This window comes from Panicum hallii, chromosome 8 (genome assembly GCF_002211085.1).
Source record: "Panicum hallii strain FIL2 chromosome 8, PHallii_v3.1, whole genome shotgun sequence".
Classification (NCBI taxonomy): domain Eukaryota; kingdom Viridiplantae; phylum Streptophyta; class Magnoliopsida; order Poales; family Poaceae; genus Panicum; species Panicum hallii.
Window position 1 is genome coordinate 39,409,749 of NC_038049.1, and position 26,687 is coordinate 39,436,435.

A 26,687-nucleotide genomic window follows, 5' to 3' on the forward strand; every position below is an offset into this window, starting at 1 on the left:
GGATACAGTTTTGACACGAAACGGTGTATGCAGAAAAGCAATGGCTATTTAAGATTCCATCCACATTGGATTGGATCAATGGTCAGTATCGTTCTGCAACAGGACTAGAGGGATGTTTATGTAAAATTAAACTTTAATTTGTTCAAAACGATGTGGTAGAAATCTATTTTTGACTTGTTTGCATATATCATCCATCTTACCGAAAAACTTAGCTAGGCCTAACACAAATCTGAACTAGCATATATCAAACTTCCAAATGAAATGCCCAGACTAGCTCAATGACAGCAGAATAATGGAGCAATCACCAATCAAGCACATCCCTTGACGTCACGATCCAGATTCTCACCAATCTAGTGCCATCAACAAGCTGGCTTTAAAATGCAGGCAAGCAGCAGTACAGTCCTGTGACTCTTGTCCGATGTGCCATGTTCATGGAATCATGGTACCAGTTGGCTTGCTGCCTCATGAGTAGGCACCGGCGTAGACCCCAGCTGAAGTCTAAGCATCACCTAACTCGTTTTAACTTCTTCCTGATGATATTCATCCAACTTGCTGATCCCTGGATCATCAAGCACCTAATTCAGCATCCAGCCGTGTTAAACCATCCATCAAGCGCGCACCGGCCAATGGTTTCCGCCACAAGATTTTTAATTTACTTGCAAATTGATGAACAAGGAAAAGATTCTTCTCCGGTCGGAGAATCTGGTGCTTGGCCAAATTTTGCCTAATTTCTGGTTGGCGTTCTTGTTGTTTTTCTTGGTCAGTCCGTCAGTGTTGAACTTGGATGCTTCTGTAATAGGATTGTCAGCATGCATATATAGTATTACATACAATATATGAAGCTTAGCAGTGTTGGGAATTTGCTGACATATACAGGTAACAAGAACTGCAATTTGTTTCCCTGGAAGATAAGGCATTTTCTTGTGAAGATAAAGGTAAGGCGAGTTTGATTTCGTCATCCCAGGTCGTATATTATGGGTGGGAGGTTGGAGGAATCAGAGTATTGATCCAAAATTCCAAAGCATCGGAATATGCGTACTAGTCTGCACACTGTACAACAGTCACTAACATCACAAGCTTAAATGCATGAGTTCAAAGATCAAAGGGGGGCATATTTGTACCGTGAAAACCATGGTGCACTGTGAAGTCCAAGGATCACAGCAAATTCTGCAAGCAGTAGCAGCTGGTCACAACAAGGCCAAGCCAGTATGAGGCTGTACAGTGGGCATCTTCCAAGCTCATTGCATTTGACCGTGTAATGGAATTGCCTGCACAAATTCAAGAGGACCATGAAGCCCCTGCTGGCGATGTCATGTTGTACCATCGTCATCCTCTAGATCACTGAACGATACATCTTCATCATCTGCAACTGGAAACGTCGTGTTTCCTGGGCCACCTATCTCCTCTTCCAACCATTCATCGCCATCATCCTCATCCTCATCCTCATCATGATAAGCTTTCTGAATGTCAACTCTTGAGTGTTCACTGATGTCAGCCAATGGTTGTTTCTGTTGATCATCTTTAGGAGGAGAATTCTCCACCAATGCTATCTCCGACATTTGCATGATCTGCTCTTCTGCTGCTGCATCTTCTGTAGAGAGATCGCATGTGCTTTCTTCCAACGTAGACTCTGACACCACAGTAGCGTCTTTCAATATGGGGACTAGCTGTACAGGTACACTGCCGCTGATGTTATCTGAAGAAACAGTTCCAGCATCACTGGTTGCATTAGTTGATTGAAATTCCTGATTGGTTGGTTGAGAGATGCCATAGTCTATGTTGCTAAAAGATGTGGCCATCACGGAGCCATCTTGACCCTTTAAGGCATCCAAAACCTCTACAGGAGAAGCTAAAGCACCATCTACATTGCTGAAAGGCACAGGTAAGGTGTCCCCACTGCTGCTCTGTAACTTCGTCTGATATTGCAAATCATGTGACAACCTGCCTCTGGCTTCCAAAATCTGTGCCAAGGAAATCAGGAGCTGATAAGAAGTTAGCTAGCAAACAATGTAATGAGCTGGCAGACACCAGCTTATCTTTTGTGCAGTCAGAACAAATAAAAGGTTAAACATCATGACTAGCAAGAAAGCAAAATCATCAGCAAAAACTACTAGAGCATTGAGGGCCTATTGAAGATGACTTTCTGTTGATATATCCACCTCTTAAGGCTCATGCATGCATGTGAGGGCTAATAAGTGTTACGAATTATTTGAATATAGGGAAATCAGTCTCATTATACTGCACTTTCTGTTTCAAGATATTTAGTAAGTCAATATTCATTTGATGGTTAATTCGAACTTTTTGCTGTTTGACATGTTTCCTCCATTCACTTTAAATTTAACTAATATGAGACTTCAGAGTTCAGACTCATGCAAAGCATCATTACGCAAATAAAATTGTATTAAGGAATTGAGTCGATAAAAATACAGTAACAGCTAAAACTGAATGAATCAATAAGTTATTATAGAAAATTAGTATAATATAATGAATCAATTCAGCGTGCAGCCAGCTAGGCCAATTTCTAACTAGGAGGCACATTTGGATGTGAGCATACCCCAACATGCTTGGGACAAAAGGCTAAGTTGTTGTTGTTGTTGTTGTTGTAGGCACATTTGGATGTGACTTGCAAGAAAGTAAAATCACAAACAGAAATCACTAATGCATTGAGGACCCATTAGACTTTCTGTCCAAATCACTAATGCATTGAGGACCCATTAGACTTTCTGTCATATATCCATCTCTAAATCATGCATGCCTGGCAAACAATCACAATGAATCAATTCAGCTATAATGCCTATGCTGGGCCAAGCCCAAACTATGGGCCTATTTCGATGTGATTTATTTAACTCAACTCCCTTCAAAACAGATGTCTATCAATTAGAACGAAAAACTGTCATAAATTCATAATTTCAACCAGAGCAAACGCAGCAATAAAACAGAAGAGCAAATGTACCGATGAAAAGAATGATAATTAGATTCACTATGAAGCAGGAGGAAGGGAATGTGGGAAGGTTACACTAGGTTAGCCAACAAAAAAAAAGTGGATCCAGACTATAACAAATCTGCCACACTTGTTGACACATACACTTGATATGTACAGGCTTCATTAGCTTATCCGGCAGAAAGGCAGAAGGACAAAGCTTGAGAATGTACATTAGTACATATATGTGCCACATGAGACTAATTAACCAACCATATTTTTATGATTGCTGAAAGCCTTTATGACTGCCGAAAGCCGAAACTGAACATTTTGAAATCAAATCCCAAAGTGAAGTCATACTGATGACCAAGTTACATATGGAACATTGGCTAATGTAAACACTGAACAACAGAGATATGGCCATGATTTATTGACCATTTTAACAAAATAGTACATCATTTTATTTGAAGAAGGCACATGCCTAGCGTGGATCTCTCACTATTTCAGAAATCATAACTATGATGCAAAGTTCTTTTTTGTTGCAAAAGACACAAATTTATTATGTACATTTTGGTCATATTTTCATGCCTACTGCTGCCATATGAGCATGACTGCCTTCCCAGGACACAAATCATAACTTGGTGAGCTCATATGGCTAACTCAATGAACATATGCCAAGGCGAATCACCTGTGGAGTCGACAGAATCTCGGCATCCTCCTTCGTGAGCTTAGGATGCAGCAGCACGAAGTATATCTTCCAGAAGCAGCCCTCGCTCATGTGGCTGGGGCAGAGCTCGATCCGTAGATCAGCGAGCTCCGGCGCCACGCTCTCGACGGCCAGCGCGTGGTCCTGCTGCGCATCAGTCATGTCGAAATCTGCACTTCGCGTCAACGGAGCAGAACAAAATTAGCACTAAATCATAAGTGAGATTGAAGGATAAAATTAGTACCGAATCCGCACTTCATTGCCTTATGGGGGAGGCAATGAAGATACGCACGCACCGTCGGAGTCGGCGTCGTCGGGGAGGAGGGGGAAGTCGAGCCAGAGCTCGTGCCGCAGGGCGGCGTCCCGCGCGAAGGCAACCACCTCCTCGGTGACCCCCACGGCGGCCTCCGCCCAGCCCGCGCCGCCCTCCGGGGGCAGCAGCGAGGAGGCGATCTTGGCGAGATCCGCAACGGCCTGGCGGCCCGGGAGCCGCGCGAGGCCGGCGCGGAAGCGGCCCGCGATCTCCGCCGGGTCCGGCCCCCGCCGCGCGCCCCCGCCTGGGGCCTCGAGGAAGGAGGCGAGGCCCTGGAAGCGGTTTGCGAGCGCGCCGGTGAGCTCGGAGAGGTCCTCGCGGACGCCGCGAGGAGGGGAGGAGGAGGAGGAGCCGGGTGAGGCAGAGGGGCCCGGGGCGGTGCCGCTGGGTTCGTCCTCCTCGGGGGAGAGGAGAGAGTTGGCGATGGAGCGCGCGAGCCACGCCATTGCCGGCGGCGAGGTCGGTGGCGGCGGCGGGAGGGGAGCGGGGGAGACTTGGGGCGGGGGAAAGGTAGGTGGGCGCCTTGTCGTGTGCCCCCTTTCACTGTCGTGTGGGCCCGGTAGTATCTTAATCGACCAAATAACTTCCTCCTAAAATTTCTCATTTTGTGATTTAGAAAAATAGTACTGACAGCACGGGCCACCTTCTCAAAAAATCTCTACGGGCCCCACCACAGCAGCACACATGAAAGTTCGATATTTGACATCGAATTTGCATGCTTCACGTTTTTAACCGTCAATTCGCAAGTTTTTCAAAATATAATCCTTTATTTGCGAATTATTTTGATTCGGGAGATTTTTCTTATTTTCTCTATTTCTCTATTTTTTTAATTTTTAGGTTGCTGATCAAGTGAAGGACTATTTTACCTCTCACCCTATCAGTCAGAAGGATTGGATCGAATCCATTCACTCGTGCTGGCTTGCCTTTCATCTCACTTTCTCGCTAGCTTCTTCTCAGCCACCGCTGCTGCTCCCTCTCCTCCCACCGCCGCCGACCGTCACACCGGCCCACACAGCCGCTGCTGCCCCCTCCCACCGGCCCTCCGGAAGGCCAAATCTTTTCTGCATCTGGATCCTCCAGTAGCCGCCGTAGAGCAGCCCGTAGGTGCAGAGCAGCACGCCAGCGCCGCTGACCATGTTGCCGATGATGTAGTTGCGGATGTGCAGCGCCGAGACGCCCAGCACCCAGAGGGGCATGAAGCACAGCAGCGCGAACGTCATGGCGTGTGTATAGACATTGTTAAAACCCAGCCTCCATGCTCCACCCCAACACACACTGAAGGTGGGAGAGATGTGACATCCTGGCCCAACAAGGATGAATTTGAGCTCACCAGTAGCTCAAGTGGGAGTGATATGGTACGTGTGGGGAGTTGTCCCACTTTTCTAATTGAGGGTGAGCCTCACCTACGTATAAACCCAAATGTCAAGTGCATTTAAACCTCCGGATTAACCCTTTTACACGAAGTGAGGACGAAAGCGTAAGTAGGGTCGGTATGAGTGCGTATTTTACTCAACGTGCAAGTAGAACTAAAATAATTTGAAACTGCAGCGTTTACAAGATATTGCCGCTGCAATTGAACGTATGGCCAGCCCACTTGGCCTCCGTCACGACGTGCCCAATGGAGGTGGGATGCATTTGTGTGTCCAAGAACCAGGCGAGCTCGTGGCACTGGTTGGTTATCTTTTCCCAGCGGGCTGCACACTGTGTACTCGGCGGCGACAACCGGCGCGGCGAGCGAGAGGGAGATGAAACGCTGATCCGCATGGGTGAATGGATGGATTTGATTGGCCAATTATTCTGAACCGATCGATTGATAGGATCAGAGGTATCCCTTCACTAGGTCTGCAACCTGAAAATAAAAAAGAAATAGAGAAAAGAAGAAATTTTTGAATCGAAATAATTCGCTGATATATTTTAAAAGGTGTGTAAATTGAGGATTAAAAGATACGAGGCGTACGAATTTGATGCCAAATATAAAAAAATTTCTAGCAGCACACCGCACACGCGCCACTCCACTACGCCAAGCCGCCGCCGCCTCGCCGCCCCTAGAGCTGAGCCGCCGGCGCCGGACACCGACCGCGATCCCGCAGCCAGGGTTCACGCGCCGGGCCCGCTACGGCGCCGCCGCCAACCAGGACCACGCCGCCGGCAGGGGCACGGAGACACCTCCACCAGTTGATCTAGCGGCCTGCCCCCGGAGCAACCGCCGGTGAGGGACGCCAGCGCGGGTCTACCCTGCCAACATCCTCGACCCCCGTTTCGACTCCTCCATCGGCGCGACCCGGTATCCTAGCTCGAATCCCGCCATTTCTCCGGCACTCCGGACTCTGGAACTGCTAGGTTGGTACGCTCTCGCTCTTGTTGCTGCTTCCTTGAACCAGATTAGGATTTATTTTGTTGGCCCGTCGGACTACGTTCTGATGAATCTCTTCGTGTCGCCGACAGGTTAGAGGAGCAACTGAGAAGATTCCGAAGGGGGCATCGTTGGACCAGGAAGTGAGTGTGCCCTGTCTCCCATCCCCATTTCTTTCGTTTTTGTAAGTGTTGATGGCATGCTGTGGTGCATTATGCTGGAATGTTCGTTGTGTTATTAGCTTATATGACTAGGGATCTGGATCTCTATGGTCGCGTTGTTTACTAGCTGAGCTTCTTAATTCGGTGGCCTTGCTTGACTTAAAAAGTATGCACGTGGGATGCGTAGAGGGTAGGACCGCCTTCATGTGAAGCGTTGTTTAAAAATCCGGTACGGTCTATAATACAGTTGTTAAACAAATTAACAAACCAATGGCACATGGGAGTTGGGAGGAGCGCATTGGCAGCCATTAGCGCTGACAGTACCGTTCTGCGCTACCAATTGAGAAGAAATGTACAATGGACTTAGAGGAGTCGAAGAGGATTGTGCTTAGATTTAGATGTTCACATATCCCAACGTTTTTAAAAAGGTTTATTTGGAGATTATGCGGGTTGGGTTGCCATCTCATTCTAAAACCTGCCCATGTTAGTGCCACCCTGGATTAAAAACCCAAGTAGAATGACAGGGGTAACATGTCCGTTGCCCAGTATTGAATGGTGAGAGATGATGTAAGGCATGTTTGGTTGTATGTCTAAAGTGTTAAAAATTACCATATATTTTCTACCACATCTGGCTACGGTTAGACGCTGAAATTCTGCGCCACACCTTGGCATGCCTAAGGAAATCTTGCCACATTTTTACAAATCATTGACGAGTGGGACCTACACAGTAGAAGAAAAATCTTACCATAAATGTAGATACAAACCAAACGCACGTCTAATTCAGTCAAACCTGCATAACCTTAAGCGTGGCAAACTGTGACAACTAACGTAGGGAACCATACATACCCGTAAAGCCCGTAAAGTAACCAGTTTTTCTTTTCCCCTCAAAAGAAGTGTCACATAAATTGCCTTTTTACCGTTTGTTTTCTTCTTGCAATAACGCATTCATGATTGCATATTGCTCGTGTAATGTAGTCCTTTTGCTTACGTTGCTCCTGTTGTGCGGTTCCTTTGTTCGATCTGCAGAGACAGTATCTGTGTGCGGCACCTTCTCGGTTGAGTGCCCCTGATGAAGCAAGCTCTTCCAGGAACAGGGATGCCTAGCTCGAACATTCAGAAGAGCGCCCCAGACAGAACCAGCGCCCTACCAGATGACCTGTTGCTTCATGTCATGTACTTCCTAACAATACAGGAGGCAGTGCAGACAGGCCTGCTTTCACGGGGGTGGCAGAATCTCTGGTCATCTTTGATGTGGCTCAATTTTGACGCAGCCAAGTTCAGCAGCATGAGAACTTACAGAAAGTTTGTCAACAATGCGCTTCTGTGCCGAAGCTCTTTGCCGGAGCCGGTGCCACTGGATGCATTTTGGATTTATGCTGTCTGCGACAACTCTGATGATTCCCTTGACTATTCTGACATCCATCCATGGATTCGCCATGCCATCAATAACGAGGCCTGGGCTCTAGGCATAATGAAGCATTCTGGCCCCAAGCCTCTTTCTATGGAGGGTTATCCCTTTCCTTTCAGCTCGGTGTACTTGAAAATTTTAGGCCTTTCCCATTGTTCTATAGATGACTGGTTCGTCCAGAATCTCTCTTCCTGTTGCCCCGTGTTAGACGACCAAGACTTGATGAGTTGTGCCATCCATATCACCATGTTTTCGTCAACCAAATTGAAGAGTTTGACCATTACCAGTACACAACTTACTAGGGACCATCCATATCTCTCTTCCTGTTGCCACTAGAAGATTTGTTATGTGCTGAATTGGTGAGTATATTCATGACCTGGCAGTGCAACTTACTAGTATTTTTATGGTGAAATGGGTATTTTGGTCCCTCAACTTTATCATGAGGATCAAGTTTGTCTCTCAACTTTATCTCAAGAGTCAACTTTTAAATTGGCCAATATAGTCCCTCAACTTTTGTTTTGAGATCAAACTCATCCTTATGCTGATATTATACGCTATAATAATATTAGATAAATGCAAAAGGTCCTTTTTTACCTTTGGTTTCTTTTCCCTCTTCAATTTTCACTATTTGTGTCACTATTAGCTCAACTTTCCGCAACATTTTAGATGGTGGTACGTATTTATTCAGTAAGTAGCTTTAATTTAACTTGCCATGCGTCCACGGTATACAATCCGATGCATTAGTAAATAAATTTTTGTTTTTCAAATTAAAAACTTGTGATGTTCAACTTCTAAATAAATTTAGAAGGGGAAAGGAGCCAAGGGTAAAGATATCTTTTTCATAAATCTTATATTATTATGGAGTATAATATCAGTATAAGAATAAGTTTGACCTAAAATGAAAGTTAAGGAACTGTATTCGGACCGAATTGAAAGTTGAAGGATGAACCTGACCCTCGGATCAAAGTTGAGGGACTAACACGTCTATTTTGCCATTTGTCAACGAGCTGATAAATATTGAGATGATGAAGTCATCAAACACGTCTCGCAATCGATGGAAAATAATATCATTTATTTTGTAAATAAATCTAAAAGAATATGTATCATTCAACTACCACTCTACGAGATTAACACCATGTCTTTGGTTACCGTTAGGCGCGCTTGCTGACTTTTTAAGCTTTCAGCCCCTCCAAACCATCTCAAGCTACCTCTCAAACCGTCTCAACGGACACAGCACAACAGCAGCCCCTCCAATCCACTGCAGATGCCGAACCGCCGCCGCCCCTCGACGCCGGCGCCGGACCCCGCCCGCGACCCCGCAGCGAGGGATCACGCGACCCGTCTCTACACGCCACCACCGGCCAGGATCGCGCGTGGAGACGCCTCCGCCCCCAACAGATCTAGCGGTCAGCTGCCGGAGCGAGCGTAGCCTACTCCTGTCTGCTCCCTCGACCCCCATCGCTGGCTCTCCAATAGGGCCGCCCCGAATCCCAGCTCAAATACCCCCTTTTTCTCCGGTATTTCCAAACCCTAGCCGTCCAGTCTCCAGTTCCCATTTCTTAGTGTTGATTGATGGCATGCTGTGGTGCATTATACGTTTATATACTGGACTGTCCATTGTGTACTGCTCTGTGCATTAGTTTATATGACTAAGGATATCTATGGTTGCGTTGTTTATTCATTATTAGCTGAGGTTCTTAGTTCAGGGGCATTGCCGATTTAAAAACGATGCACGTGGGATGCATAAAGGATACGAGACTGGGATAGGCCCTCTTCAGTGCACTGCCTTAACCTGAAGCGTTGGTGGGGAGCGGATTAGCAGCTACTGGTGCTGATAGTACTGGGCCAGTGCCACGCTAACCAGCTGAGAAGAAATGTAAAGAGGACTTAGAGGAGAGAAAGAAAATTGAACTTTGATGTTGGCATTTGGTCCCACCATTTTTAAAAACAATTATTTGAAGATTATGATTGTTGGGTTGTCATCTCATTCTAAAACCAGCCCATGTTAGTGCCAAACTGGATTAAAACCCGAGTGGAATGATGTCTAGGGGGTAACATGTTTATTGCCAAGTATAGGCTGGTGAGGGATGTAAAGTAACCACTATTTTCTTTTCCCCTCAAAACATTGTCACCTAGATTGTATATTTTCTTTATGTTTCAAACTCGTTGGTTTTCTGCTTGCAATAACGCATTGATGATTGGATATTGCTCACGTAATGTAGTCCTTTTGTTACATTGCTCCTCTTTTGTTTGTCCCTTTATTCTGCAGAGACAATATCCGTGTGCAGCAGCTGCTTGATTGAATGCCCCTGATGAAGCAAGCTCTTCCAGGAATAGGGATGCGTAGCTCTAACTGCCAGAAGAGTGCCCCCGACAGAATCAGCGCCCTACCGGATGAATTGCTGCTTCATGTCATGTACGTCCTAACCCTGCAGGAGGCAGTGCAGACAAGCCTGCTTTCACGGAGGTGGAAGAATCTCTGGGCATCTTTGATGTGGCTCAATTTCGACGCGGCCAAGTTCAGCAGCATGAGAACTTACAGAAAGTTTGTCGACAATGCGCTCCAGTACCGAAGCTCTTTGCCGATGCTGGTGCCACTGGTTGCATTTTGGATTTCTACTGTCTGCAACAACTCTGATGATTCCCTTGACTACTCTGACATCCAGCCATGGATTCACCATGCCCTTAATAGCAAGGCCTGGGCTCTAGGCATACTGAAGCATTCCGGCCCCAAGCCCCTTTCTATGGAGGGTTATCCCTTTCCTTTCACCTCGGTGTACTTGAAAATTTTAGGCCTTTCCCATTGTTTTATAGATGACTGGTTCGTCCAGAATCTCTCTTCCTGTTGCCCGGTGTTAGACGACCTAGACTTGATGAGTTGTGCCATCCATGTCACCATGTTCTCGTCAACCGCATTGAAGAGTTTGGCCATTACCAGCACACAATATAGAGTTTCAGTAGCTTGTGATAGATATGCCAAACCTAGTCTCCCTGAGCCTAGAGGAGATTCCGAGAAGAATTATTCACCTCATGCATGTGTCATCAGTGAAAACAGCCTCAATATACCTGTTCTCACTCTCTTTTGGACACTCGCAGGTTCAGTGCAGTATTCTCAGTGCTTTTTCAAATGCCACCAGCTTGATCTTCCAAGGTGTTTGACATTCAGTAAACTGAAACAACTGCACCTTGGCGGGTGGTTTTTGAGTGGTGGGTGCTATCCACTAATATACTTGCTTCGGCGCTCTCCTAACACAGAAAAACTTATCCTGCAACTTGACACAGTAAGATATACCACCCCCTCCCTCCCACATGATGGTTCTGCTTATGAATTTGAGTTCAATAATGTTTTTGTAACCTAACAGAGTGGAGCTGATGATTGTGCGAGGCTTGCAAAGGCTTATGCTGAAATATATCCTACGTGCAAGGAAGCAGCAGCAACGTTTGGCTTTGGAAAGCTTAGAAAAATCAGGATCTACTGCCATCTGCAGAGGGATAAAAAAAGAGCTGCGATCATCATGCTCGCCCTGTCAACCCATATTAGCCCTCTCCCTAGCATTAAAGTCAAGCCCCTTCCAGTTTAGGATGGTATGTCTCTTAAAACTTACCATGCAGGCATACAGAATCTTGAAATTACACCTTGGGCTCTTATGATCGAACCAGGTATTATGTTTATCGAGGTAGGCTGTTGACAAACATCGCTATGTTGTTGCAGGGATCTGGATTTGGTGACCAGGTAGCTATCTGACCATGGATTAGAGCTTCTGACACCTGGAAGACTTGTTCCTTCTCCCCCTGATGACAGTATCTATGACTTAGCTAGTGTGACTGCCTGTGCCCAACTAATGTCTCCGTTAGCGACTTAGTGTTTTTGTTTGCTGCTTTTATCTTTCTGATGGCCTTTTTTGGCGCAAAACTGGACTTCGCCATTATTTTGGGAAGCATCTTGTAGTTGTCTGTCTGCCAATTCATGTCGCCATTACTGGCGCGTTGGAGCTATGATGTCCGTGAAAATCATGTGCTTGTATCCGGTGGTTGTTCAGTTATGGTGTCCATGCCATGTTCTCTCGTTTTGCCTGCCTATCTGCAATGGTTAATCCCATCAGCCGAAGAAGCCTGAAGGGATAGTTGCCACGCTTGCAGGCAACTGGAGTCGCTGTAAAGTGTTTGCACCATGTGCTGCTGCTTGTCTAGTCTTGTCCAAGTCCTTTTTCGAGTGAATGTTGGCCAAAACTTTTCGAGTGCTAGTCAAATAGAAAATTAGCATTGATCAGCTTTGTCTGCTTTGACAAGATTAGCGCTGAATTCCTGACCTGCCAATATCGATCTCCAGCTGCACGTTCCAAGATGTTTTCTTTTTTGTCTTGAAAAAGGTCTCGAGCCGCACACGGCACAAGCATACCAGACCAGACGAGAGCTTTTGCTGCCGTGTGTCTACGGTTAGCTGGCTGCCAACCGCCTACACTTCTTCCAGCTCTGAGCCGTTGACTTTTCCTCCGGTTGCCAAGCCATTACCTGCAGTGCAGCGCTCGCCGCTGAATCTTTCCACGCAAAAGTGTTCCACTGTCAAATCATCACCAGCTGCAGCCACGTGGTCTAAACACCTCGATAACTAGGCCCCAGTTTGACCTCAACGTTGACCTACGCGTCATGTAGAGCCTCGTCCAAGACCAGAACTGCGTGTCAGAAGAAAAAAGGACCAAGAACTGTGCAAGGCACGCCGACGTAGCTCCGGGGCTTGCTCACCGATCCTAGCTTTTACGGGTAGCGGGTGGTTTTAGGGATTAAAAATAAGTTCTGTCACATCGGATATATAAACAATATTTAAAAATATTAAATATAGATTAATTATAAAAACCAATTGTATAAATGGAGGTTAATTCGCGAGACGAATATATTAAGTCTAATTAGTTCATAATTTGATAATGTTGTGCTACAGTAAACACATGCTAATGATGGATTAATTAGGCTTAATGGATTTATCTCGTGAATTATTCTCCATATATGCAATTTGTTTTATAATTATATCATACTTAGTCTCTCTAATTGGCGTCCAAACATACAATATGATATGATACGGACTTAAAATAAAAATAAGTCACTGGATCCCTTCAGTTTGTGGGCTAGGTGCTACGAGCAGTTTGCTAAATACTCAATCCTTGTTGTATTTAGTTTCACGAGGACAAAGACTTTGACCGACATTGACTCTACTACTACGCATATTTTTTTTACAAAAGCTGTTCCATTAGATTTATATTCAATTATTTTATAATTACATAAATAAAAACTATATGAAGAAAATATTAATCGAAGGCTTATCTCGCAAGCGTTCTTGTGGAGAGCCTACGACGGCGGGACAATTTCTCCGAGCCTGCATACACCGTTGAAAAGAAGTTCGGTGTTGATTTGTGCTGGACCCCGCCGATTCAGAGAAGCATCCTGTTGGATGGCAACCTTGCTTGACATAACACACACTTGATGCTCCTTGACGTTGACAGGGCTGGCATATGCGTGGTCGATAATTTCAGCGTTGTTTTATATTTTTTTATAATTTATGATATGCTAGACGTTAATATTCTTCTTTATGTATTTGGTTAAATTTAGACTACTTTGGTTTAAAATGAACCAAAATGCTTTATATTTCAGAAGCATGACATGTATAATACATTCGAAACCATCCAAAGGGATAAATTTGGCCGGTTTTGACAGCTGGATGGCCTCTGTTATCCGGTTTTATAGTTGAAGGTTGAAAATTAAATTTTTATGATAGTTTGAGCGTGTAAATCGGATTTTTCTTTTTTTATTAGGAAGTTGAGCAGATTCAAGTGCTATCCAATAAACAATGTTACAGTAACGATCCCGAAGATTTGCTGCCTCAGTAAGATAACCCAAAGCAGATGATGGCCTTGACAAGTACAGCACTGAGTCGACGACTTTTCAACGTACCTCGTGTTGACCAGAAAGCACTCCCGCTAACCAGTAACCATGATCTTGCTGTCCGGTCCCCATCACTGGCTACAAATCCCCTGCACGCGCGCAGCTACCACGCGCTGTCGCTTCTTCTACCATTCCCTGATGATTGCATGGACCTCGTCCATTCCTTCTTCCTCCTCTGTTCGGCTGGTCCTCCTCTCGTCTCCTCCTCGATCCGTCCACCTTCTCTTCCTCCGGCAATTGTCGCCGTCGGCCGCCACGCTAACTAAGATTTTCAGAGTTCCTGTTGCTACCTCGCCGTCACCGCCACCGTTGGTCCACGGCTGGTCTTGTATTGCTCCTACCGGTGCATATGGTAGCTACCTCATACCTACATGGAGATCAGGGTGCGGGGGTGGATTCAGCGGCAGGAGCCCTCTACCGCCGGGAATTTTATGGAGCCCCCTAAGCTTCTCCTACAAATTTGAGGAGGAAAAGGAGGAAGGAGGAAAGGGGAAGTGGAAGGAGGAAGAGGAGCAAGAGAGCTTCCAAGATTCAATCCTGTCTCCGCCATTTTCGAGATGTGTCTTAGTATGATCGTATCATCTTGATTTAATGGTCTAAAATTGTTAATAAATCTTTCCTCATCTTAAAAATGATTCTATACCGTGTAGGAAAGAATAGGTGTGCTATGTATAGGAAAATAGCCGGTGGTTTGCCTGAAGCTGGGAACCAAAGGTTTAGGCGCTGCATCTGCATGTCCTTTGGCCTCAACTTGCTTGGTTGTACTGCGTACCAGAGCCACTCATCCGTACCCTGCACGGGTGTGTTTAGATAGGCTAAAATTAAATGCTATTAGCATCCATACACAATACTAAATTAAAGTTTTTAAATTAAAGTTATTAAGTCTTAACTAAAGTTTAGCTAATCCAATTAACACTTCTGATTGGATGAGCTAGTGTAAAAATTTAATATTTTTGGATATTAGCATCCAGATCCAAACACCTTTTAATCAGATGGTAACCACGCTCGAATATCCATCACTGCTTGAAGTCGACATCCCAACTTGGCATTTGGCATGCATGAAGTCGACAATCAACATGGTCTATATGCATTGGACGGGTTCAAGTGCTATATTATCCAATAAACAATGCTCGAAAAAGATCTCCTCCTCACAAAATAGCCAAAGCATTGACAAGTACAGCACTGAACCGTTGACTTTTCAACGCAGCCCGCGTACCTCCCCCTGGTCACACCTCGCGATCGTGCCAGTGAGTGCTCCAGTTGACCATCCTGCTGTTCCATCACTAACTACCATTGTCCAAGCAAGCGTCACTCGGTTTTCCAGGGGATTCAGAGAAATTTTGAAGCAAAGCTTTTCAATTCAATCTCTTCAAGTTAGGCGAGAAAGAGAAAATGTTGCCTGTTTCAAGAGGTTGACCTTTTCATCCCTGTTCTCCGGTTGCCGAGTCATGTCATATCTTCAGACTTCAGCAACTTTTTGTTCTGAAAACTGATGAAATTTGAAAGCTTCATCAAATTCATTCTAGTGTAGCCACCATCTGCACAGTCAGAACAGAAGCCAAGTATAACACCCTACGTCCCTACCCAAGCTCGAGTTTGACTTTGACTTTGACCCCCGTGACCTGTCCCCGATATAGCAGCTTCGTCAGAAGCCAAAGCTCCAAGGCAAGGCTGCAGCAGCAATGGCCTCCTTCCGTGCTCTGACAGCCTCCTCCTCCTCCTCCTTGTTCCTCGTGCTCCTCTTCCTCGCCTCCGGCGGGCAAGCGCCGCAGCAGCTCCGGGTCCGGGCGCAGCAGCCCTACGGCTCGGCGATCAGCGACTGCCCCAACCAGCACAACGCCTCCGGCCTGCTCGGTTACTTCTGCGGCGCCGGCAGCGCGCCGTCCTGCCCGGCCTTCCTCACCTTCAACGCCCGCCCCCCGTACAGCAGCCTCGCCTCCATCGCGGCGCTGCTCGGCGCCGACGCCGCGGGCCTCGCCGCGGCCAACGGGGTCGCGGCGGCCGGGGCGCCGCTCGCGGAGGGCACCCGGGTGCTCGTCCCGGCGACCTGCGCCTGCACGGCCACGCCGGAGGGCCGGTTCTACCAGCGGAACGCGACGTACGTCGTCAAGCCCGGCGACACGCTGCTCATCATCGCCAAAGACACGTTCGAGGGCCTGTCGTCGTGCCAGGCGCTCCAGGCGCAGGGGCTGCGCGGCGCCGCGCCGGAGACGCTCAACGCGAGCCAGACGCTTCCCGTGCCGCTGCGGTGCGCGTGCCCGAGCGCCGCGCAGGCCGCCGCCGGGGCGAGGTTCCTGGTGAGCTACCTCGTCGTTGAGTTCGACGACGTCAGCGCCGTGGCCGCGCGGTTCGGCGTCGACGTCGAGACCATCAAGGATGCCAACCGGCTCGAGCCGCCGTACACCATACTCCCTAACACCACCCTGCTCGTCCCCGTCAGCGCCCAGCCTAACGTGTCGCGGATCCAGACGCCGCCGTCGCCGCCGCCGCCGCCGCCGGTGGTAGCGCCTCTTCCGGCCAAGAAGAGCAGCAGCCATGTCGGGGTTTACATTGGCGTCGCGGTGGCGGTGCTTGCCGTCGCTGCAATTGCCTCTGCCGGAGCTGTGCTTGCTCTGAAGGCGAGAAGGAGGCGAGCCGGCGCCGCTCTGGCCACCGGCGAGCTGGCTAAGAAGGACGGCAAAGGCAAAGGCAACGACACGAACACGACGTCGTCGGGTTTCACCGGCGGCGGCGAGTTCTCCCTTTCCACGAGCGAGGCGTTCTCGAGCCTCTCCGTGACGGACATCAAGTCCTCGCTGAAGGTGTACACGTACGCGGAGCTCAGGGCGGCGACCGACGACTTCAGCCCGGACCGCCACATCGGCGGGTCGGTGTACCGCGCGGCGTTCAACGGCGACGCCGCCGCCGTCGAGGTGGTCGACCGGAACGTGTCGACGGAGGTGGAGATCATGCGCAAGATCAACCACCTAAACCTGATCCGCCTCATCGGCCTCTGCCACCACCACGGCCGGTGGTACCTCGTCACCGAGTATGCCGAGCACGGCGCGCTCCGGGACCGCCTCCTCGCGGCCGGCGCGGGCGCGGCGGCGCCGCTGACCTGGGCGCAGCGGGTGCAGGTCGCGCTCGACGTCGCCGAGGGGCTCCTGTACCTGCACGAGTACGCGCGGCCGCCGTGCGTGCACATGGACGTGAGCAGCGGCAGCGTGCTCCTCGCCGGCGACGGGCCCCGAGCCAAGCTCCGGAGTTTCGGCGCCGCGCGGGCCATCACGGGCGCCACCGCCGGCGCCGAGGAGGCGCTGTTCACGATGACGAGCCGCATCGCGGGGACGCGCGGGTACATCGCGCCGGAGTACCTGGAGCACGGCGTGGTGTCGCCCAGGGCCGACGTGTACTCGCTCGGCGTGGTGCTCCTGGAGCTCGTCACGGGGAAGGACGCCGAGGAGCTGGTTGGGGACGGCGTGGGCGACCCGTTCGCCGCCCTGCGGGAGCTGGCCGAGGAGCTCGACGGCGGCGGCGACGCCGTGCTGCAGAGGCTGGAGGAGCTCGTGGACCCCGCGCTGCCGGCGGGGAGCTGCCCGCAGGACGCCGTGGTCATGATGGTCAGGCTGGTCGAGAGGTGCGTCCGGCGCGACGCGGCGGCCCGGCCGAGCACCGGGGAGGTGGCGCGGCGCCTCCTGAACCTGTCGGGGGTCTCGGCGGTCAGCTGGCGGAACTCGCCGGAGTCGCCCCGGAGCTCCGGCAGCGGGAAAGGCCTAATGTACTAGATCAGCAGCAGCATAGCCCATTAGCCATACCTGCCATCGTGCGAATTGTTGTTTCTTTTGTTTGAAAATAGAATTGTGCGAATTGTGAAACTACCAAAATGAAATCCTGTACAAATTTTCACTGTGAGAAGTGAGTTTGTTCTCGAAGAGGGAAAAAATGGTTACAGTCGTAATCATTTGGCACATCACCAGATTTTAGTGTCATTTGCTATTTCACACCGAACTTTCAATAATTTGTCTGGTATCATTTCAAATATAAGCTCTCTGTCATAAACTGAACTGTAACCATTTCAATACTTTTTTCTGTGATCTCACTAAAAGAAAACTTTGTATAATATCAAGAGAGAACTCTGTAGATAACACTCATGCCCTTTGCGGCAATCCCTTGCTTGCACAAGATGACAAACTCCACCTTGTATTTGTAAATACCATGATGTGAGAAAAAAAGTTTAAAGATCGATGCATGGAGAAAAAAATTAGTGTTTGAGTAGGAAAAATTATAACATGAAGCGTTCTAATCTGATGCCATTATTCGTGATAAGTAAACAAAGATCACTCTTGGTTATATGAGATTGCAAGAAATTAGAGCTGTGTACTAACCTAGAGTATCTTGTAATAAAAATGTATAAGGTTCGTCTTGGACACAAATCCATTGTCGTCTAGTCCGGTTAGGATACCTGGCTTTCACCCAGGCGACCCGGGTTCAAATCCCGGCAATGGAAAACTTTCTTTTTGCAATTCCAATCTTTTTTTTCTGTCCCCATGTATCAATCTCAACCGTCCATCTCTGATCGGACGGTCGTCACGCTCCACCGTAGGGTTCAGCGGGCCCAGCCTTCCCCCCTTTCCCCCAAACCCCAGCTTGCATTCCCCGTTCCGGCGCCGCCGACGGCCACCTGCACCGCCAGCGATGGCCGCCGCCGACGCTGACGACGTCGCTCCGCCCACCGCGTCCGGCTACCTCGACCCCTCCTACTGGTTCGCTCCCTCCCTCCCTCCTCCTCCCACTTCTCTGGTTTCCCGTCGGACCGAGCAGAGAGCAGTTAATCTGACCCCGCCGGCGGCCGCGGCCGCGCGCAGGGACGAGCGGTTCGGGAAGGAGGAGCACTACGAGTGGTTCAAGGACTTCTCCCACTTCCGCCACCTCCTCGCCCCGCTCCTCTCCCCGTCCCTCTCGGTGCGTCTTCTCTTATCCTCCCGCCCATCCTTATTCCTTCCCCAAATCCTGTCGCGCGGTACTCTCAGCTCTGCATTTTTTCTCCTTTTTCGGTTGCATTTAGGTCCTCGAGGTTGGGTGCGGCAACTCGCGTCTTGGGGAGGAGCTCCTGCGGGAGGGCGTCGCCGGCGGCATCACCTGCGTCGACCTCTCCCCCGTCGCCGTCCAGCGGATGCGCGACCGCCTTGCCGCGCAGGGCACCAAAGGTGAATTTCCTGATATCAGCCTGCCATTCCTCACCGATAAAAAAAGATGCTTTGATGCTTTGTGGCTGGTCACATTACCAATGGCCACCATTATGGTTGTTGCTTCCTGCAGGTGTGGATGTTGTGGTGGCTGACATGCTTGACCTGCCGTTCGAGCCAGAGAGCTTTGACCTCGTGATCGAGAAGGGCACCATGGTACACAATGTTCATGATCTCGTTCCATCTTGTGTCGAAGTAAAATCTGCACCAATGCACGGAGGCTGATTATGGTGGATAAACTTGAATTTAGAACCTGAATGATCTTAGGGTGTTAAGCATCTATTGTGTGGCCTAGTCTCACTAAATAGCACCTCATTCGAAATTAGAAAAGAAATTATAGGTCAGCCGAAAAGGCAATCTCATGACCTCAATGTGAAGCATACCTTGATTGTTTAGTGTATGCTATAGTGTGCCAACCAGAGCATCGCGTTTTGGAAATATTTTTAGTACAGTGGTACTGCATTTTCGAAGACAACCTAATAACTACTTTTAGCACCATGATAATGGTGTTATGTTGACTGTAAGCAAGAAGCAGAAGAGAGACTTGCATCTATTTAGCACGTGGGCTCAAGGCCAGCATGTATCGCGCAGTTGAAGTTTGAAGTTTCCATCTAGCAACGAAATGAGCAGACTCATTGTGATCTTTAAGTGCAATGCATCTATTTTAGAAGTTTCCTTTAACATTAGAACCAAATACTGGACCTGTGAAATGGTTTCAGCACAAAGCTTCTGCTGGAGTGCTGGAGTTAAAATACACATGGAGGGAGCAGGACTAGTCCCAATGTTCATGTCACAAATTAAGCATCATTGGACACAACTAAACACGATGTGCAATGTTCTAATGTACTTATGTTCATTCTAATGGCTAGTGCTTGTACATTATCTCTTGGACTTGATAAAAGAACATCCTTTTTAACAGGACGTATTGTTTGTGGACAGTGGCGATCCATGGAACCCCAATCCTACAACAGTAAATAACGTGATGAAAATGCTTGAATGTATCCACAGGGTTTTGAAGCCAGAAGGCATATTTGTATCAATTACCTTCGGACAGGTCAGGGTTTTACAACAATCATTCATGTCAGATTTATTTATTTATTTATCACCATACAATTAAAGATTGTCTTTCAGAGGATGAAATAAGTGAAGTTGCAAACAGGAACATGCTTGAAGGCTGAAGCTGTGTCTTACTCTTTTCTTTTATCTAGTAATCTTTCTGTTCTCAATGAAGAATTTTCACATGGCAGCCACACTTTCGACGTCGATTTTTTGAAGCTCCTGAGTTTACATGGTCTGTTGAGTACAGTACCTTTGGTGACGGCTTCCATTATTTCTTCTACATGCTTCAGAAGGTTAATTTGGACCTTTCCTTTGATTTCACTTGAAGTCATCAGTTACCTCATAGACATTATGGTTCAATTACACTAGAAGTTTTATCATTACTGAAATCACTTCATCCCCTAACAAAAAACCGTCTTCTTAATTATTTGCCTTTTGATCTCTAGGGCAAGAGGTCACTGGAGTCCAATAGTTACCAAAATATAATACCTGCTGCTCCAAGAATAAATATGGTCCATGAAGAGCTCGAGAGCGAAGATTTTATATTCCGCACAAATGTAGAGGAGTTGTGAGTGGCAGGTTAACAAGAGGCTGCCATGATCTTTGAAGGTTTGATGAAGGCATGAAGCTAACACATCAAAAGAGGGGCCAGTCCAGCATTGGTAATCCCGCAATGTTATTTGTACAATCTGTTGGAGCAGTGGGGCCTTATTGCGTAATGGCGTGCTACGGGTCTATGTACAATATGATTGTACATTGAATGCTTCCGTCAACTCTAGTTAAGATATACTATGAGATCTTTTTCCCCGTTAATCCAATTATGACATGGCAGTTTCATAGCTACAAAATCATATATTTAGCGGTACCTGTTTACCGGGAGTGAGCCTGCCCTAATTTTTCTTCTTTTTGAACAAGGAACGATAACTAGGGTGGGATCTTGGAAATTGCATGGCTTGGTTTGAGTTGGTTGGTCGATATCACTTGAGTCAATACAGTTTTGTTTGTTCGGAAAAGAACACAAGTTAATTTGACAGCATATCTGGTTCATCAAACTTCAGGATGCAGAAGGAGCTGGAAAAATAAATATGGGCAAGCGGTCACCGGAGTCCAGCAGTTATCAAAATTCACTACCTGCTGCTCCAAGAATAAATATGGTACATGAAGAGTTCGAGAGCGAGGATTTATTCAATATGTGTATTTCTTTTCTGAATCCGTCAGTTGAGATATTGAGGCTAGGTTTTAGAATATGGCCATTTCGTTGTACTGTGGAGCCAAAACAAACTCTCATGACTGAAAAAAAAAAGCCTCTGGCGAGAGGTGCTCCGGGCAACAGTGGTGGTGTCCGGTGGACGGTTCACTTGCCTCGGCAGTGGTTGGCAAGTGTGTTTTCCTTCTATTCCTGGGTTAGTTGAAACGGCCATCGTTCTATACGAAGCAAAGAAGGCATCTTTGCTCACATGCTTAAGAGCTACTTGCCACGTGCATTGTTGCATATATGCTTATGTTTTCCTCTTGACGGGCTCCTTCATCATATCGTCTTTTGTCTGTCCATCAATGGCGAGCTAGGTGGGCTCAACTACTAGAGAGGAGGGCCGATGATTCATGCTTGGCGTCCACAGATGATCCGTCTATAACAACAGGTTTGTGCATGTCCATACATGTCCTCATGCTGTTTATTAACCTGCAATTTCAACTTTGTGTTATATCAGTCCAAAATACTTCTCGCCTTGTCTCTCTAGTTTCTTTTGGTGCTGCGATGCAGCCAATCCACAAGAGCTTCCTTCTCCGCATGATATATGTCAAATATTTAGATTCTTACCATGCATGAGTAGATAGACAAGAGAGTCCTTCCTTCATGCATGGGATTTGTTAGAGTAGTTTGCAATGATGCTGCAATCAGACCCAATCATTTGTTCTTGATCCCGTGCGAGTCAAGGTGCCATACTATGCAACGTTAAATCAGCTTGGATGTAGGAGATGATGCTTTATAAATGAATCATTTCTGATACAAAACTACAACAATATGGGATTATAAGTTAACAAAAATTTGTTCTAGGCTCTATCCACGACTTACTATATATATATATATATATATATATATATATATATTTCATTGGGTCTTGGAACATTAGAATGAAAGGGAAAGTAACTCTATGGAAATAACTTTTAGTCAACAACTCCACCGTAATTTACTCGTCTGGAAGAAATATAACAAGATTTCCAATTCATTCATTTAAGAGCTAGGCAAAACTGTTTCTTCAGATTTCCCTTTGCTGGGTTTGCTGTTATTAATTGTGCAAAGAAACAAAAGCATTATTAATAAGGTCAAGGTACTGGATTTTTCTGTCTCGATCATCTTGTACAGTTATCCAGCCTCCTCTTAGTCAAAGCAACTGTTATATTTTTCTTAGTTTTCACAGGAGTCGTCCAGAAAATAAATAAGTGATGGAACCGATGCAAGGGAAAGACATATCAAGGTGGATAGCGCATAGCAATCATAACACAAAACGCTTCACAAAACACGAGATAGAAAGAATAACTAACAACTACAGGATTATTCTTGGGAGGGGTGCTTCCGGAGAAGTTTACAGAGGTGTCCTGGACAAAAATGTGGTTGCAGTGAAGAGGTTAGTCTACAATGTGAGGGAAAACTTTGATCAAGACTTTCATGTCCATCGTGAAGTCAATCACAAAAATGCAGTCAGGCTCATCGGTTATTGTGTGGAGGAAAATGCTCTAATGATGGTCACTGAGGGTGCGTTTGGTTCGGCTGTGAGCTGTGAAAAAGCTGCTGTGGAAAAGCTGCTGTGAAAAAGCTGCTGTGAGAAAGCTGCTGTGAAAAAGCTGAACGCCGTTTGGTTCAATCTGCTGTGAAACTGTGAATTGCTGTAAAATGTCCGTAATGCCCCTGAGATCCTGATATGCTGTATATATGTAAAATGAGCGTAATGATGTAAACTTTGCATTGGCGACATATTTTTCACGAAATTATATTACATATATAAATAAGTGCATTGTTAATTTCAAAAGAGTTGTGAGCTACATAGCAATCTCATATTCCCCTTGCATTTTCTATCGAAGCAGCTATCCTATCACGAATTGTGTTCATAGTAAGTTCATTCTCTCCCTCTATTTCACGACCATCATCTTGAGTTTGTTCCTCAACATTTGATGCTCGTGGCATATACTCCTCATCTGCGTCACACCTCTCAAAGTCCTTATCACGCAACTGACTATCACGAATGAAATTGTGTAGCGCAAAACATACTATAATGATCTCTTTCTGCCGGTCAGCTGAGAAACTCGGCATAGCTTTCAATATGCGCCATTTTTGCTTGAGAACTCCAAATGCTCGCTCAATGACATTGCGGAGAGAGGAGTGCAAAAAGTTGAATAACTCATGCTTTCCTTGCGGTGGACATCCACGACGATGACGAAATTCTGGTATATGGTACGTAGTCCCCTTAAAAGGTGCAAGGTATCCGGTTCGATTTGGATAACCAGAGTCAACAAGATAGTATTTATCTGAAAATAAAAAATAAGTTAGCATTGTAGAAAATGATGATGAAAGTGTATAAGGGACAATTTACCTTTAGGAGGTACAGGAAATGAAGGAAAGTTTGCCAATGCATGGTAAAGGATCCGTGTATCATGGGCGGAACCCGCCCATCCAGCAACCACAAATGTGAACCTCATATCAAAGTCGCATATGGCAAGTACATTTTGTGATGTATATCCATGACGACAAGTGTAGTTAATTACCTCATCAACAGGAACAATAACCGGAATATGTGATCCATCTATTGCACCAATAGCACCCTTGAAATGAGGCCAGAAACGAGGTTCTTTTAACTTCTCATGATCATTGCTAAATGTTGGATCCTTCGGTGCGATGTTGTGTTTTGCTAGTTTAAGTAAACACTTCAATACCTCTTTAAATTTCATATGAACTGTCCATGTTGACCGGACAAAACGGTTTTCAACTTGGGAAAATGACTGAGGCCCTCCAACAATCCATAAGAACATTGCTAATGATTCCATTGATGTAACATTTCTAGAGGATTTCAAACTATATGAAGACACCAATAAATCATGAAGAGCCATGAAAACCTCTGTACTCATCCGAAACATCTTGTAAAAGTATCTTGGACGCTTGAAGCACTTCATGACCCAATCATAACCAGATTCCGAATCTTCCTTTGCTCTATATTCAGCTTTATTAGCATACCGATCATTGTAAAGATCAGCTAGATTCCCAAGAAGCGCAGCATGTTGAGATAACTCATTTAATGAAAGAAGAGACTGCTGGCCTTTTCTAGCCAGCTCTTCCATATTCGCATCCATCTACATAAAGAAAGTAAATTGTTCAAAAAATGCAAGAAAAAATTATTAAACATACACGGAAAAAAAATAGTTCCACCATACACTACAAATCTGGTTCCAACATACATAACAAAACTCGTTCCAAGTTAAAAAACAACACTGGTTCCAACATACAAGACAATTGTTCGAACATACGAGAACGTAAGCAAATAAAAGGTTCAAACACAAGAGAAATTGATCTATGTGCCCTTCTTTAACTCGTGCTCCCTCTCAATCAAATCAAGCCTTCCTTCGTTTGTTTCAAGCGCACCAAAAAACTCTCTAAACTCAGGCTTCATGAGGCATAAGTGAACAGTGTGCATCAAAGCAGTTTTTTCCTGAATCCCACAATCCTTCACCATTCTCATGCATTCTGCAATAGTTGGAACACGGCTGGATTGCGGAGGAGCCGATGATGCTTCAAGACTTGAGCCAATTTTATCAGCTGCACTTTCAATCCTCATGCATGTGTTCTTGTACATCCGGAAAAATGGACTCTTCTCCTCCTTCTCTTCAATCTGACTAGACAATTGTTTGCGCTTCTTTCCTGCTGGTTTTGGTTTCTCAATGGGAGTAATCTCCACTGGTTCCTCATCACTCGAGTCACTTGAAGGAATATCTCCCGGACATGATGCGGAAGCACCGGTGACATGCACCTTCTCAAACAGCAGATGTAAATCATCAAGGTGCTTCGGCCCCCTCTTTCGAAACTTGACATGGACACACTTGATACCTCTCTCTGGGTTGTTGCATCGCTGTAAAATAAATTTAGCAAGGTTAGGAACGACATATAACAAAGGCAAATAAAATTCCCTTCAAAAAACATAACGTAACTCACCGCAAGATGTTCATCCCACCACGTGCTAGAGCACTCAACAGTTTGATTCGCATCATCCCATCCAAGCCCAGTGGCAGCATTTTTTAGTTCCATGAACACGGTGTAATCTTTTTTCACGTTGTCCAATTTATTCTTCAATTGTGACCTCACTAGTTTCAACCCGGTTCTTGCAAGAAATTTATCCTCAAGGTTCTTCCAACCAGTTCTAGTGAAACAACCATTTGGTCTATTCCCAAGAATAACCTCCTCCTTGCAAATATCAATGAAGTGCTTCAAAGTGGCATTATCCCACACCGCCTTTTCACCCATCACTAATGTGAGGATCGCAATCAACTATTTTTTCATTCACAAGCAATCGATGTATTATTCCAAATGTTAAGATAACAAGGGTGTAGACAGTAAAACATGCGTGTTGCCTTGTAAATAGATCTAAATAGAAATCATCAGAAGCAACAGAAGGGATCTACAAGTGCACGACGATATGTTTCATAAACACACATTGTACTTGACAAATTGAATCAAGTATGGAAAAGGCATCCAAAAAAAGGAATGTAGCAAGAATTCTTCTGCAACGTATGTGTTGCTTCAGTACACCTCTAGCAGTATGAAACAATGCATGACACGAATCATGTTTCAATTGCAACAGCTTTCTGGACATCTCTCACACTAATTAAATTAAAGGTTTATGTCAGTATCAAAACATGGTATTTTATTTGCTCCCCAAGTTCCAAACATTACAGGACAGTAAGCAACCAGCTAACTTGCTTGCTTGTGTTAAATTGTGACAAAGCACTGTCAATAATTTGCTTGCAAGCAAATATATACACAACTGCACTGTCAATAATTTACATACCTTTCAAGAACACACATTTACATACCTTTCACACTTAACGTAGAATACAACCCAAATCCAGGCCCTCCACACTTGAGCTGCCTTTAGCTTAGCACCATTTCAGTTCAGCAATCATGCGTATATACTGTTCAATGTTGGAAAGAAATTGTAAGTAACATTTCGTTTCAATGTACAAAACATAAGTTCACAGGTGCTGGTTCGGGTCCCAGCCACTAAAGCCGTCAAAATATACATTCACAGAAATTATATGGAGGCACCTCTCTGATTGATCATTTAACCCATCAGAATGTTAATAAACCATATTGTTAGCGGTCATGTGCTTCGAGCCTATAACTACCATGCCAATCTCCACCCAATTCTGTTAAGATTGACTGCTTGTCACCCTAAGAAATAAAAAGAAACCAGCTTGCTTAGTCAAGCATTGTAAACTGTACATCAGGGAATCAGGTTCTGGGAAGTCTTTCAGGTGAAAGATCAAATTTGGTTCTGTACATGACCTTGTAAACTGTATCTTGACTCTGTACATGAAATGAATTTTATCTTATTTCTTACCTA

The 26,687-nt window shown here is 46.1% G+C and overlaps 4 protein-coding genes and 1 non-coding gene across 10 annotated transcripts; 4 read left to right on the forward strand and 1 right to left on the reverse strand.

The window, feature by feature from the left end:
- Positions 1–254: 254 nt before the first annotated feature.
- On the reverse strand, positions 255–4,464 carry LOC112902280. 4 transcript variants are annotated; one of them, XR_003230552.1, is made up of 4 exons: positions 3,923–4,464; positions 3,609–3,796; positions 1,122–1,982; positions 255–790 (listed from the first exon to the last, which is right to left on the reverse strand). XR_003230552.1 is itself a non-coding variant. In XM_025971273.1 (3 exons), exons 1-3 carry the CDS (start codon positions 4,383–4,385, stop codon positions 1,311–1,313), a joined length of 1,302 nt encoding a protein of 433 aa, XP_025827058.1. In that variant the 5' UTR covers positions 4,386–4,464; the 3' UTR covers positions 946–1,310. The 4 variants fall into 4 exon arrangements, 2 of the variants coding, with proteins under 2 accessions (XP_025827058.1, XP_025827057.1); XR_003230551.1 differs by lacking the exon at positions 255–790 and adding an exon at positions 797–1,043; XM_025971273.1 differs by lacking the exon at positions 255–790 and having other exon boundaries at positions 946–1,961.
- Positions 4,465–9,079: 4,615 nt separating this feature from the next.
- LOC112902281 (FBD-associated F-box protein At4g10400-like) lies at positions 9,080–11,910 on the forward strand. The gene is made up of 4 exons (XM_025971274.1): positions 9,080–9,378; positions 10,131–11,142; positions 11,224–11,446; positions 11,574–11,910. Exons 2-3 carry the CDS (start codon positions 10,165–10,167, stop codon positions 11,440–11,442), a joined length of 1,197 nt encoding a protein of 398 aa, XP_025827059.1. The 5' UTR covers positions 9,080–9,378; positions 10,131–10,164; the 3' UTR covers positions 11,443–11,446; positions 11,574–11,910.
- Positions 11,911–15,115: 3,205 nt separating this feature from the next.
- Positions 15,116–17,763, forward strand: LOC112902277 (lysM domain receptor-like kinase 4). Its single transcript, XM_025971263.1, has one exon. It carries the CDS (start codon positions 15,478–15,480, stop codon positions 17,557–17,559), a length of 2,082 nt encoding a protein of 693 aa, XP_025827048.1. The 5' UTR covers positions 15,116–15,477; the 3' UTR covers positions 17,560–17,763.
- Positions 17,764–18,207: 444 nt separating this feature from the next.
- Positions 18,208–18,281, forward strand: TRNAE-UUC. The gene has a single exon. It is a non-coding gene; the product is annotated as a tRNA-Glu (tRNA).
- Positions 18,282–18,395: 114 nt separating this feature from the next.
- LOC112902282 (EEF1A lysine methyltransferase 4) lies at positions 18,396–21,475 on the forward strand. 3 transcript variants are annotated; one of them, XR_003230555.1, is made up of 9 exons: positions 18,396–18,537; positions 18,640–18,736; positions 18,840–18,981; positions 19,094–19,176; positions 19,940–20,074; positions 20,268–20,372; positions 20,526–20,741; positions 20,995–21,045; positions 21,138–21,475. XR_003230555.1 is itself a non-coding variant. In XM_025971275.1 (7 exons), exons 1-7 carry the CDS (start codon positions 18,470–18,472, stop codon positions 20,649–20,651), a joined length of 756 nt encoding a protein of 251 aa, XP_025827060.1. In that variant the 5' UTR covers positions 18,396–18,469; the 3' UTR covers positions 20,652–20,927. The 3 variants fall into 3 exon arrangements, 1 of the variants encoding a protein (XP_025827060.1); XR_003230554.1 differs by lacking the exon at positions 20,995–21,045; XM_025971275.1 differs by lacking the exons at positions 20,995–21,045; positions 21,138–21,475 and having other exon boundaries at positions 20,526–20,927.
- The last annotated feature ends 5,212 nt before the right edge of the window (positions 21,476–26,687 follow it).

What these genes read in the sequence shown, in the direction of transcription:
- LOC112902281 (XM_025971274.1), top strand. Translation starts at nt 10,165, where the DNA reads ATGCCCCTGATGAAGCAAGCTCTTCCAGGAATAGGGATGCGTAGCTCT. An exon ending in TTATCCTGCAACTTGACACA is followed by an intron (nt 11,143 to 11,223) that starts GTAAGATATACC and finishes GTAACCTAACAG; the next exon opens with AGTGGAGCTGATGATTGTGC.
- LOC112902280 (XM_025971272.1), bottom strand. Translation starts at nt 4,385, where the DNA reads ATGGCGTGGCTCGCGCGCTCCATCGCCAACTCTCTCCTCTCCCCCGAG. An exon ending in CGACGACGCCGACTCCGACG is followed by an intron (nt 3,797 to 3,922) that starts GTGCGTGCGTAT and finishes CGCGAAGTGCAG; the next exon opens with ATTTCGACATGACTGATGCG. An exon ending in AGATTCTGTCGACTCCACAG is followed by an intron (nt 1,983 to 3,608) that starts GTGATTCGCCTT and finishes ACTTCTTATCAG; the next exon opens with CTCCTGATTTCCTTGGCACA.
- LOC112902277 (XM_025971263.1), top strand. Translation starts at nt 15,478, where the DNA reads ATGGCCTCCTTCCGTGCTCTGACAGCCTCCTCCTCCTCCTCCTTGTTC.
- LOC112902282 (XM_025971275.1), top strand. Translation starts at nt 18,470, where the DNA reads ATGGCCGCCGCCGACGCTGACGACGTCGCTCCGCCCACCGCGTCCGGC. An exon ending in TCCTCTCCCCGTCCCTCTCG is followed by an intron (nt 18,737 to 18,839) that starts GTGCGTCTTCTC and finishes GGTTGCATTTAG; the next exon opens with GTCCTCGAGGTTGGGTGCGG. An exon ending in TGATCGAGAAGGGCACCATG is followed by an intron (nt 19,177 to 19,939) that starts GTACACAATGTT and finishes CCTTTTTAACAG; the next exon opens with GACGTATTGTTTGTGGACAG.